Here is a 13768-nt window from a genome sequence, read left to right as displayed (position 1 = left end):
TAACTTTGGGATACTGGTTTCATTATATTGCTGAATGTAGTTCCTCCTGTGACAGGCAGAGGTCAGCAGTGTCCTGCAGATGTGTTTGGTCTGCTAGTACAAAGACAGAGAGGCAGTTATGTACAGAAACAAATGCCAAGTTTTAGACATTTTTTTTATATTGCACAAACCAAAACTATTTCTTTATATAAAGGGTTTTGTGCAATAAAACTGTATTACGTCTGAACTATAATCAGAGCTGATGAAAGTTGCACTGCACCTTAAAAATGTGCTCCGTTGTAATCTGCATGAGTATAGGATTTATTTTCTTTCCTGCGTCTTGGAGGACATGAATAACTGATTCTGTGTGATTGCAGTGCTTTTAACGCTCCTTTATCAACAAGCAGGAAAGCTATGTCTCATCTCTACTGTTTACCGTAAAGAGCCCAACCTTAGCATTCCTTGTGCATCGGCCCCACACAATCTGCGATGTAGAGTCTCGCGCTGCCAAGCCTGGAGGACATCAGAAGGGAGCCAGCCTGATAAGACACAGTAGCGCGGAACAATACATGTTTGAAGAAGATCATATATATATTTCATCGGGCTTATTCTCCATAGACCTCTGCATGCCAAATTGGCCCGCGCTTGGCTCAGGCTCCAGACAGCACTAGCCTGTTCTGTCCCCAGTGATGCAGCCAGTGGAACTGCATTTTCCACACCGTAGAGCTCAGGTTGGGAAGAGTAGTCAGGCTGATATAATTGGCCCCGGTGACTCCTGGAAGTGAGGCTTATGCTGTAGTTAACCTCATCTATAGTCAGACCACTTTGGATGATTGAAGGGGAGAGAGGTGTATTGTTAAAATGAGGCAGGCGAGCCGGGTCAGTGTCAGAGAGCTGACTGGTTGGTCTTGCGGTTGGTAAGTCTGAGTGGTTGGTTGAGTTAGAGGCATTGCCGGGGGCAAAATCTTCAGATGAAACTGAGCATATGAATTGTGCTGAATTAAACAGCGCTGTGTTTTTGTGCTGGATTTAACCGCACTGTTTAATTATTCACCGCTCTTAAATGCACCAGCCGGCATAATAAAATATCCTTTAACATCATATACGTCAAGTAACTCCAGATTATGAAGTTGGATTCAACCAATTTGCGCAAAGACTCATTCATCGTTTCAACCTTAAACTGTCAAATCACCACAGGGGGGTTTATGGCTACAGTCAGTTATCCACTTTCTTTCAGCATAATATTAAGTAATAATTGCAAATACAACTCTTAGGCATAATGTGACCTCGCACTGTTGGGTCAGACCAAGATAAGCTCAAATAAGACTGTAATCATATTGAAAATCTCCTCACTGCTGAGCCACACAATAGATAATGGAGTTAAATGCCATTGAATTCCTTAACACACACAGCGCCCCTCCACAACAATCACTCACTCCACGCAAAACATCCTCCTCGTCGCTGTAATTGCCCTATTAAAATATTCCGCCTTGAAGATGTGTCATATTACAGACCCTCAGGCTCATTATGAAGCTCCCTGCAGCCAATTATCTGAACCTGCATGTCTAGAAGCCACTGTGACCAAAAGGGGCTCGTAGGCAGATCTGGGAGCAGCCCGTCCTCTTCATATCCACACTTACTGTATGAGAGGCAAAACAGAAAACTGACCTTTGGCCATTGTCTCGGGGCAACTCCACTCAGCTCCACTTTAGAGTCAGGTGACAGAGCTTCTGACCTTTACCATGGAAATAATGACTTGTACTTGTGCCAGGAGCTCAGAGGGTTACCGCGGGGAGCGAGACACCTCTGGCGACATGTGACAGTTTTTGGAGGAGAGAGTTTGCACTCAGCACTTTGATAGCCCCGGGAAACCAAAGTGTGTGTGACAAGACGCAAGAGACTTAGAACTGTGTGTATATGTATGCCAGGGTGTGTGTGTGTTTGAGTACGCGACAGAGGCACAGACAGTGTTGAAAGGAAATAGGTGTCAGACAGAGGGTGCAGAGTAATTTGAAGTTGTCAATACTTCCTGTGCAGATATTCCATCTGAAATTTTAAAAGTAGAGGTGATTCAGAAAAAAAAAAAAAAAAGAGGCCACAGAGTGAATCGTATGAGCAACTAATTCAAGAAAAACATTACTTTTCTGAGTGGAGAAAAAAAGTCTTTTGCCTATCACCCCCACTCAGTTCTCCCATAAGACACAAAAAGGCCAAATAACTGCCGGTGGTATGAGCCAGACAAGTAAACAGTGGCTCTAACAGTCCCCGACCTGTACAGCACCACACTGAGGCTTAATCACATTATATGGCCCAGGGAGCAGGCCTTCGTGTCAGACGGGCTGTTGAGTGGCTCGCTTGTGTGTCGAGAGCAGACAGAGGTGAGGTGAGACGAGTGGAGGGAAGGAGGGAGGGGGGGATATGGAGGATGGGGAATGAGAATGAGATGTGGGGTTATAGGGAAAGAAAAGAGGAAGAAGAGAAGATGGGTGATGTGCTGGAGGAGTAAAGGGGGGAAAACGTGTGATAGCTCAGTGGAGGATGAGGGGAAATCTCACAAGGAAACAATGTAAATTACCAGCCAGAAAGATCGAATTTTAAGTTTTGACAGTATTTTGCTTCATAATTCTACTTGTTTAAACATTATCATTCATTTTAAAGTTCACACCACCATTTCTACACTTAACACATAAACATATGGAGCATTTAGCAGATAAAGAGCCAGTTAGTTGTGACTAAAAACAGAGAATGAATATTGGACCTGAAGCATGGCTTCAAATTAATGACAATGATGCTCCATGTGTAAATAGGAAACTTCTAGTTCACCAAATCAACTTAAAATATGATAGTGTTGCGGTCACAGCTTGTTTCAGCTGCCCCGGAGTGGCCAAAAAATCTGTTATTGAAGTTTTAAAGTAAATTTTTAAGCTTGCGCTGACTTGGAAATGGAAATCTAAACAAATCATTTTAGTTGATTATTGATTAAATGAAAAACTTTTAAATGAAAATTGCTCGCATTATTGTACAAAACAGCCTTACAGATTTGGGATTCTCTTGAAACAAATGCCATTATTTTGAAAAAACAGAAAAGGAATTCCAAAATAAATCTTAGTTAACACTGAAAACAAGTGGATGTGGCCCTTTTTTTTAAACTTTCTGAATCAAAGTCAGGTGGGATTTATGCTCAATATTAAATTGCTGTGTATATACAGTATGTATTCTGTATGTACTTCTGCAGTTCCCCCAGTGCTCTGCACCCAAGAGACGACTCATGTCTCAACCAGCTAGAGGTGAGAACTCATATCTCTTAACCCCACTCAGCGCCGGGTCGACCTCTTATCTGACTGCCATTCTATATCCTTCATGACACCACCACCACCTCCTCCTTTGTTGTCAAATCCACCTCAAGATTTTTAAAAAGCAAACTAAATTGTATAATATCTAGTACATTAAACCTAGATATCAAAAAAAAAGGAGAAAGAACCTGAGCAAAAACATAAAAAAAATATATTTGCAGCAGCCAACCACAATGAGATCCTGTCGGACAGCGGAGTGGAAGAAAGAAAACTTTACAGAAATAAGAAGTCAGATGTCATTATTTATCATCCTAAATCTTACTTATTTATGAGGCAGAAACAGAATGAAATTCTCGGTTGAATTCATCCTGAATTATTTAATCCGAAATGGTTAATTCCATACAAAGCCCAGGAAGATCCCTCCTCTGTTCTGATAAATACTTTATCACTGTTCCTAAATCGAAAACAGGAGCAGAAAGATGGGGGGTGAAGAAAAACAACAACTTCTCACTGTTTCTTGTTATGCTTTGTTATAGGAAGTGTTAAATGTTTTTCAGTGCTAAATTTGAGAAGTTTTCTTTAATAATTGAAGTTTTGAATGGCTGTATTTGATGGAAATGTATTTTGTATCAAACATTTAGGCCTAATGATGCTCCGTTTAGTTCAACGACGTTTCTTTTTATTGGTTGTATCAAATACTCACCGAAGTGGATAAAGATGTGACACTTACTTAAAATTACTTAAGACCTTTTATGAAGCATTTTGCGCGTGGCGGATTTTCTTGCAGTCCCAGGTTGACAAAGTCAAAAGCCGCCTAATGAAAAGGGACGCATCGCTGATTGCAGCTATATCTGGAGCCGAGGTGGAAGTGGCATCGATTTAACAATTTAGCAGCACCCTCCTCTGTGTGTTTCCATTAGTCACGGCTGAATACCGCCCACTTCCCCCCTTTCGCTCCCTCAAAACACACACACATGCACACAAACACTTGCACACACACACACACATATCCAAAGCCTGCGGAGGTATATTCCACTATTCACGAACAGGATTTACATCATCTTAACTGATACCACACAGTTAATGTAAAGGTACAATCAGAGAACTTTGCCATTCTACGGAATACACCTTTTATTTTTGTGACTCAGTGCATGTGCAGGCTATAGTGCAAGTGTACAATATTGTATATTTTTCATGTGTGTGAACAACCTTGCTGCAGGAACGTGTGTGGTGACACGAAGCTCGAAGACATTTTTGACCATTGATGGGCCCATGAGAGTTTGTGAGTTGAAAGAGAGTTAGGGCCTGTCAAAATGCCAAAATAGGATCATACATTGTTAATTGACCGTTCGCAAAACCCCAACCCCGAACAACAATCGTCCAATCATAGCTTAGCAACCGTAACTGGGGCAAACCAGGTCTGTCAAACTTTGGATTTCTCCACATGTACATGGGGCCGCAGTAAGAGCGATACACTGCCTTTAAAGAGGGTGGTGTCGTGTTTTACGAACTTTTCCAAAATCAAAAACACCAGAGCAAAAGTTTAAGAAATAGATTAAACAATGTTTGTTTGCTCTAACGTAAGCTGCGATCATTAGAATGTCTGGCTAACTAGCTCACTACCCGCAGTTACCAAGCATTACTTCCAAAGCCAAGGAGCACACCATTTACTAGCGCAGGCTGCTCATACGCCGTTCGTAGCTATACCTATGAAAAGTAAAGCACTGTAATTTGTGAATATCCCACAAAATCAATTTGTGTGTAATTATCGTAATCGTGAACCAGGAAATATAAATAGTGGCAAACGCCCATAGGTAGGAGGTCGGCGTGGATGGGCGAGTCAAAACAATATCGGACTTTCACCCAATAGACCAGCATTCGTGTGAAACCAGAATTCAACATTCATGTATTTGTCAATTAAGTTCAGTACTTAAGTAATACCACTTCCGGAGTTATTTGAAGCCAAACCTTGATCTTTTCCTAAACCTAACTAAGTAGTTTTGTTGCCTAAACTTAACCAAATCGATCTTTTTCTAAACCTAACTAACTTTTTCATAAGATATCATACAAACCGTTGTATGAGAATACGTTGACTAGCGTTAACTACATTATTTGTGCGGTTACAATGTTTCGTTACACGACTAGTACATCCATCCATTTTGGCTAACGTTAGCAGCTCTTTACTGGATTTGGGGAGGTTTACACTCCAGCAATGTTACCTGAGATAGCGTTACATTTGCCAGATGCATTGGCTAGTCCTCATTCTAAAAGCCTGCATGTCTTCTATATGGATCATCGACTGATCGGGATATGCACACTTTTTGCCCGTGACATGATGCTTTAGCCTCAGTCTTTTAGCACAGTATCACATATGTAACCAACAAGTGCACAATTAAAATGGACCTATTATGCTTATTTTCAGGTTCGTACTTGTATTTTTCTGATTGGTCAGCTGGCCCACTGTTGTGATTGGTCAACCGAACCAAACTCTTCGGACTCCGCTCCAGCTCTGCTCTAACCAGCTTTATTTGAGGGTGTGCCAAACTACGCAAATGTGTTACTTGGTGACATCACCACATTATGGAAAAAAGGCGGGACTTCAAGCGAGGCGTTTCAGGCAGTTCAGGAGCAGTGTTTCTGTGGGGAAGAGTAACTCCTTTTGGCGTGGAGTTTGGGCTTTGTAACTTTGCAGACCTTTTACATGCACAAAATAATATATAACACACTAAAGGGAAGGGAGAAAGCACAGTAGGTCCCCTTTAAGACCCCTTTTGCAAGAAACATTAGAAAGTCGGCTAGGTTTTCTACGTAATATGGCGTTAACATTAGCTTAAATTGGAAGCAGCTAATGAAATCTGCCACCAACAGTTGTCATTTTGGACGTCAAAATGAATGGTTGTTGGCTAGATAAGAGAAGCCTGAATTTGTCTACTTCTGTCTGGAATCAAGGACCCATTGTTTACAAAAATTTACAATTACAAAAAATAATTTTTGAGTGCCACTGTTATCATTGTAAACTGCATATGTGCTGTGCGAGAATGGAAAGCTTGATAGGCGTAGCAACAGTAACTAAGGGGGTTGGCGCTTTGCGAACGGTCAATTGGTCAAGTCACAACAACAAAATATAGACTTTTTCTTTTAAGTCCAGCAGTCTTATTATATTCCGTTGACGATGCGTTGGTTGGACTACAACGATGACGTAGACCGAACAAGTTCAAAGGACTGTCTGCTGTCTACCACGGCATCATTTAAGCCTTTCCACACCTCTGCTGGTTTGGGCAGTTGTTGGAAAGGAGGACCATGGAAAACTCCATCCACCCATTCTCTGAGCGTGGCGACTGGCGACTCCTGTTCCCTGTCTGCCTTGGTTAGCGCCATATTTGATGGATACCCAGGAGAGGAGGACCCGGTCGACGACAGCATGCAGGGAGGGTACTCTGGCTGCAGAGACACAGCGGTGTGAGCGATGGACCAAATTTTCGGCTTGCTGTCTGTGCTTCGAGGGTCTGAATTAGGATAGAAGGTGTGGTTTTGCTGTTGGACCGGCGTGAGTTTGGGGCAGTCTGGAGACAATCTCTCTTTTCCGTGCAGCGGGTCTGGGTTGTGTGTGAGATGCCCGTGTGGGAGGTCTGTGTTTGCGTCATTGTCCTCAGTTAGAAACTGTGGCTTCGGTTCACAGTCGGAACCATCTGACTCCAGCAGGTCGAAGTCCTCAAGGTCACTCTGCAGGTCTGCACACTGTTGATCTGCAATAATGAATCATACAGATAACACTGAGTCTATGCATGCTGGTTAATTTTAAGCAAAACAAGCTAAAAGCGCTGACCGGTTTAGGCCCGATACTTACCAGGAAGGTCTTTGTCATTTTTAAGTGGCTTCTCAGCTTCGTCACTGTCATCATCACAGCCCCGATCGTCAGAGCTCTTACAAGCCCGCGGTGACCACGTCACCTTGTTCTCCTTCTTCAGCCTCCTGCGTGCATTGGCAAACCATGTAGACACCTGAGGGAGGGAGGGAGGGAATGCAGGTCAGAGAGGATCGTAAAACCATATGGATAGGACAGGAGTGAAGAAAAGACAGGGAAGGAAGGAGCAAAAGTATGAGGAAGTGTGAAATAAGTAAAGCAAACACAGGGAAAATCAATTAACACTACTACTGGAAACGGATTGATGGGAAAACAAGATTATCGGGCTAAAGTAAATTTTGCCCTTTAAATCTATAATATTTGACTAAGAGCTATACCTGTGTAAGGGTCATCCTGGTGATGATGGCGAGCATTATCTTCTCTCCCTTTGTGGGGTAGGGATTCTTCTGGTGTTCCTGCAGCCAAGCCTTCAGGGTGCTCGTGGTCTCTCGGGTGGCATTTTTACGACGGGAAGCGCCGTCAGAGCAGGAATACCTGAGCCAAATGGTGACGATCCAAATCATATTTAGCTATGTCATATACCAAAAATACATAAATTACTTTTGCTATAAAGAAAGGCCTCCCTCATTTATGACTAACGATTGACTTTAAATCATATATTAATGATGTCTTGGGAGAGAGCCCATACCATAAAATACATTGTACTACTTGTAAAGATGCCAAGACATTAAAAGACTATGAGGTCACCACAAACGAGCTACAGACACTGGGAATATATTTTCATCAGAGAGTCTGCAGTCCTAAGTGGAGTGAAGATATTACAGTTTTGAATTGAGGAAAATATGGTGTAATTGAAGGGCAATAACTTTTAACTTACCCATATCTGTCATATGGATATTGTCCAAATGCGTATTCATAGGGATAGTAGGCAGGAGTCTGAGATGTCCCCACAGATGCAGCTCCGTCTTTGGGATCTAGTGGCCCCTGAAAATATTGGCAAATAAAAGATATAAATATATAATTATACATTTATTTATATAGCGCTTCTCAAAACAGATGTTACAAAGTGCTTCACAAGACAATAAAAGCAGATAAATAAAGTAAAAGATATGGTAACTGTTAAAACAGAACATCACAGAACATATCAATAATAATAGAAGTGGTAAAATGGTAGGACAAGTTCATAAAAAAATATACATAAATGTGTATAAATGTACACATGCGTCCAGAAACGGATGTGTACATACATATATTTATACCCTTCTACTTATAGGAATGCTATCCTAAAAAAAATGTGTTTTCAAATGTCATTCATATGCTTAATCAAAACATTTTACATTGATTAAGTCTTATAATAAAAGTGACTTTAGCCTGATTTTACCTTGTTTACTTTTATTTATTTTTTTAAGAATAATATTTCCACATCATTCTAGAAAATCTTAAAAAAAAATTACAGGGTCTCTTTTTCAACCTTTCTTTCCTCCCAATATCAGTATGCACAATTATGCATTTTTTTAAATAAAGGCAAAATGATGGTGATAATGAAGTAGAAGTGAAGTGTGGAACTCACTCTGGGGTAGAGAGCGGTGGCGTCGCTGGAGCAGGTGTTATAGTAACCTTGGCTCTTTGGATAAGTTCCGCTGTAGACTCCAATGCCGGTGGAAGAGGTGAGCTGGTGGCCTGGAGAGCGCAGTGTGACCGGGTGAGACGGAGGCGTACCCGACTCCAGACAACCGGCCAGAGAGCTGGAGGTCATCAGAAACTTTGGCAAGAAAAAATTGTAAAAAAAAAAAAAAAAATTAACCTTACTTGTCCCATATTACATTATCGGCGAGAATGAAAGGTGTTTTAAAGAAGTGTAAAAGTGTTGTAAGTAGTGCAACAAAAAACAGTCTAACAGTACAAGTTTAGTTCTTCAAGTGTGGTTTTTCTTTAGTGTTTCTTTTATTAAGATAAGATAAGATGAACCTGTATTAATCCCCAGAGGGAAATTCAGGTGTCAAAGCAGCAACATCAGCAAACATCAGCAAACATCAGCAAACATCAGCAAACAGAGTGAAAAACAGGAGAGGTAAAGGTATACAAAAATGATAAAAACAATAATAGAGATATAAAAGATACAGAGTGAATGGGTGAAAATATATAGTGTGTGCAGTCCGTCAATAAATAAATGTAGTATGTGCAATAAATAAATGTAATATGTGCATATGTGCAGTCTATAAAGTGGTATATATAGGATGTATAGTGTAAATAAATGTAATATGTGCATATGTGCAGTCTATAAAGTGGCATATATAGGATGTATAGTGTAAAGTAAGTGTAAAGTCTCTTATATATCTTACATAAGTGAGAAAAAAAACGTTGTAAAAAATGCATAGAGAACAAATACTGCCAAGCAACTGTCACATTTTGTTTGTGCATTATTTTCTACAATAACTTTAATGACAAAAAACATGTTAATAAAAAATAGTGAGTGTATACCTGCGGTGGGGTGGAGTAGGAGTATCCCAGTTGAGAGTAAGCCATGGCTCAAATCAGATCAAAAGCAGCCAACAGCATCCGTGCCAACCAAGGGTAGACTTTTGCACTCTGACACTAACTAGTTCACAGCTGTTTTTCCAGACAACTTTTTCAGTTTTTGTTCAAAAAACAAACATGGATATCATCTACCGCGCAGACATTTACGCACCACTTTCATTTTACGCACCACGATTTAACAGTCTTTAAAAAAGTAACTTCTTGGCGTCCTCCTCCAGTTCCACCTCATGCACCGAGCTGCTGGAGCTTCTACAGTATCCCTGCTGCTGCTGTCTTACAATCCAAAGCGAAAGTGTGTGTGTGTGTGTGTATGTGAGTGTGTGTGATCAAACCATGCATCTCCCTGTGATGCGCTCTTTGGTTTTAAGGCGCGTCTTCTCTGACGTCACTCAGTCCGGACTGTGCGTGTGTGTGTGTGTGGGTGTAGCACCGGTGTTCATATCAAGATGAAGAAACTCACCTAATTAATTCCCTCCCAGGTTTCTTTCAGCTCCACGCATGCGCAAAGAGCAACCCCACCGACAGTCCCCAGGCGTAATGAGAATGTGATCAATTCTCCTTTCCAAGTAAACACACAGCTGCATACACACACACACACACACACTCCTACACTCACACACAGCTCTATGGCCAGAGGGGGGGATCAGGAACGTGATGCCTTGACACCACATTGACACGAGATGATTGATGACTACAACCTGATATTAGCATAATCGTTTTGCCCTGTAGTTTAGATAACTTGTCACCATGGAGAAATCTCCCTGTCATCCACATATTCATGAGTGGGGAAATTTCAGGTCTCCTCCAAGCAAATTAATCAAAGAATAAACACTCTCTGTGCGTTCCCTTGAGTAAGCACCTTTACCAAACTGAATGGCTTGTCATGTTTTTAATAACAAAGTCTTAAGCCGTCCTAGTGAAGTGGAAACATTTCTCTCATTTCCTCTCAATCCACCCTTAAGAAGGGGAGGATGAAGAGTATAGGGCAAGTGGGAAAAAGGGATGGGGGGAAATGTAAGAAGAGTTTGTGGTGTTAAAAATAATTGGATATGTTTGTGGAAAAAGGGGCAGAAGTGAATATTTTTAGGGGTTTAATGATAATAGAGAGGGAGGAGAGGAGTTAGGGACTGTATGAAAATGATTAGAGGAAAATTATTATTAAATAATTATTAAATTATTAGATTATTAAGTTATTAGCCTCTTCCAGAGAAGGAAGAGGCTTTTTTCGGTGAAGGGAGGTTAGTTTGTATTTATTGAGAGAACTTTTTTTTTCTCATCCCTCTATATTTGTTTTACTTTTATATATTTATGGTATTGCTCAAATAGTTATATCGCAAACATGGCTCTCGTAGATATTTGACTGCGTGGTTTGGAAGCCAGCACACCGGCCATGTGCCTCAAGCATCATGCACCTGACTTGACCGACGGTCCGATATTTGACGGCGTACTAAATTGTTTTCTCAATTAGATTGTGGTGACAGTTTGTAATTGCTGGCTAGATAATGTTGTGAATGAGGCACTACTTTTAAACGCAGGACTTTGCCACCATGAGTGTGGAGTTTGCATCCAGACTACGGTATGTGGTTTGTTTCAGTCAGCTGCAACGGCAGCAGATTTTGCCTGATGAAGGTCTAGCACCGAAACATTAAGCAAGTTAGACAATGTGTGGGAGTTTGTTTTGCAACTTTCGACTCGTCCCCCTACACACCTGTCTCAAGAAATAGATGTGCAAAGTGTTCCTTTTGGTCCTGGTTTAGTCAGTGAAAGCATTTTTTAGTCATCCCAACTCGTCACATACCGCCGCTTTGTCGCACCCCTTGGCGTCACTTTATTTTCCGCATGATAACCACGATGGTTACCCTTGGCGTCACTTTATTTTAGGCAACAAACCCACTAAGTTAGGTTTAGAAAAGAACTACATGGTTGGGCTAAAAACTACTACATTTGTACAGTGAAAATGACACTGAACGTTATGAACATGGGACACGAACAGACAGCAGCTTTTAACGTGACACAGGGACACGAAGAGCGGTCTCCTGGATGAAAGCCTTGTGTTTGTTGGACCCATCCACCTCCCCTCCCGCCTGTCCGGTGTGTGTCTTTTTGCTCTTTAAACTACATCACCACACTCCCAGCGCACTTTACCGGAGTGTTTTTACTGTTGCCACAGATGGGTTTACATTGTATTTAATGGAACGCCCGGTGCATTTCATACCGGCGCTAAAGTTTTTTTTTTTGCGGCGGTACCAAATGCCGCCGGCCATGACAAAGCGTCATTATTTTATACCCTGGGAATGAGAATGGGCTGTCTTTTTCTAACGTTAACCAAGAGCTGTGAGTGTCTCAACATAACTATAAAAGGTTTAATAATGCTTTAATCACTAAAAGTGGATATTGTATTATTGCAAGCTTGGATAGTTTGGCAGCAAACAAATGAAATACTTTGTCAGTGAAACTTTTTGCTCGACTTTCCTGATAGTTAGTCAGTAATAATTCCTCATTATGTTAATAGAAGATGTAATCCGGTCGGCATTACGTTTCCTTAAAAAACATATTTGCTTTTGCAAATAAGTTGTATATAAACATCATTTCTAGGAGACGGGTTGGGACAGAGTTGTCGCCTTTTCCCGGTTCACTCCTTCTGTCGTTGTTATGACTGTTTGATTAGCAGCCCTTTGACATTATTCTAGGTCAAGTGGAGGGTCCTAAGTAAATGTTGATTATGTTAAGGAGGGTATTTATTTTTTTATAAAAATTAAATATAAGAATCATCACCCTTCCCCATGCTAATCATTTTTGTACAGTCCCTTATATTGGTGGAAATGGAGGGGAGAATTAAAATGGGAAATCCATTGGAGGTTATGGGGAGAAATAAAAGACAAAAGGAGAGTTGGATAAGAAACTTTGCGTGCGAGAAACCACACATGAAGAGATGAATGTGGAAAAGAGCCTACTGTAAGCCTAAAGAGGCGAACTTGGGGAGCAGAAGGAATCGCTAATAGTCAGGGGATCTGGAATGGAGCGAGGGGATGTGGAGGGGTAAAAGGACAAAATATTCCCAGTGCACCCAGAGTAGGCCTGGAACAACAGAGCTGCATCACCAGAAAGCATCCCGGGCCCCACCGGGGAGAAGGCATCTGTGTACCGCCGCTTGATTGACATTCCATTTGTCCCGTGAAAGGTGCTCATATACTGAACACGGACTAACTGTCTCTCCCTCATCTGTGCTCAAAGCTCGGAAATGAAGTTATCTCCCCACGCCGGCGTTGCACGTCTTCACACAAAACACATGTCACTCACAGAGAATGGCAATTTGTTTAGCCAGTGACAATGAACACGACTGTGTTTAATCTTGGTTTCATATAGTTCATGCATGGGAAAATAACTTATATTGTATAGATGAAAGAGCAGACTACGGAGAGGCCGGTAAAGTTCCGAGCTTTTGTTACCTTCTCGGTGCATGCATTACACATGGAGGGGCTTGGATTATGTTATTTCCCTCTTTTTGAATATTCAATTGACTACTTCTATATTAATATATGGTGTGTTTATAAATTTATGGCATTCCTCCAGTATATATTTCTTAAGGCTCTGCGTTCGTTAGACCGTGATTATATCTTTCTGATCTCGCTCCCCTAACATCAATCATTCATTCAAGATGCTCCTCAAGAAAGAGAATGAAAAAAAGAGAAAGGAAACACATTCTTCTTCTCTCCTTCCTGCACACAGCTCGAGCTATTATGCAGTAGGTGGGGCGTGAGGGTTAATGATAGAAGCATGTTAATGTGAGAGGAGGAGGAGGGCTAGGCGTTGCACAAAGTGTTTGGGAGAGAGAGCCAAACAACTCCAATCACAAGTTCTTTCAATCACGGTGCGCCGCATTTGAATATTTTTCTACCTTAAAGTCTGAAATCTATGCAATTTTAATCACTGTTTAACATGTAGATGCTTTTTGAGCCTTCGTCTTGGTTTAAGCTATTCCACCTTGAAAAAAAAATATATCAGCGGATGGTGCTGAAGGGCCAACAATGGAGTGAGAATGCTTCTAACAACTTGAGTGAAAACATGACGTTATTGTTTCTTTGTCAGAGTG

General features: G+C 41.2%; 1 protein-coding gene across 1 annotated transcript; it reads right to left on the bottom strand.

The window, feature by feature from the left end:
• Positions 1-6174: 6174 nt before the first annotated feature.
• On the bottom strand, positions 6175-8928 carry irx4b (iroquois homeobox 4b). The gene is made up of 5 exons (XM_074613937.1): positions 8708-8928; positions 8015-8121; positions 7515-7671; positions 7120-7273; positions 6175-7018 (listed from the first exon to the last, which is right to left on the bottom strand). The coding sequence occupies exons 1-5, from the start codon at positions 8891-8893 to the stop codon at positions 6459-6461; spliced, it is 1164 nt and encodes a 387-aa protein (XP_074470038.1). The 5' UTR covers positions 8894-8928; the 3' UTR covers positions 6175-6458.
• Positions 8929-13768: the final 4840 nt, after the last annotated feature.

The sequence above is a fragment of the Sebastes fasciatus genome, chromosome 17, assembly GCF_043250625.1.
Source record: "Sebastes fasciatus isolate fSebFas1 chromosome 17, fSebFas1.pri, whole genome shotgun sequence".
In the NCBI taxonomy this organism is placed as follows: Eukaryota; Metazoa; Chordata; class Actinopteri; order Perciformes; family Sebastidae; genus Sebastes; species Sebastes fasciatus.
This window is presented reverse-complemented; position numbering and strand designations above follow the sequence as displayed.

Excerpts from the sequence above, each read along its gene's own strand:
- irx4b (XM_074613937.1), bottom strand. The coding sequence starts at position 8,893 with ATGACCTCCAGCTCTCTGGCCGGTTGTCTGGAGTCGGGTACGCCTCCG. Across the intron at positions 7,672-8,014 it reads TATCCATATGACAGATATGG|GTATTCCTGCTCTGACGGCG; the intron begins GTAAGTTAAAAG and ends CATTTGGCTCAG. Across the intron at positions 7,274-7,514 it reads CCAGGATGACCCTTACACAG|GTGTCTACATGGTTTGCCAA; the intron begins GTATAGCTCTTA and ends TCCCTCCCTCAG.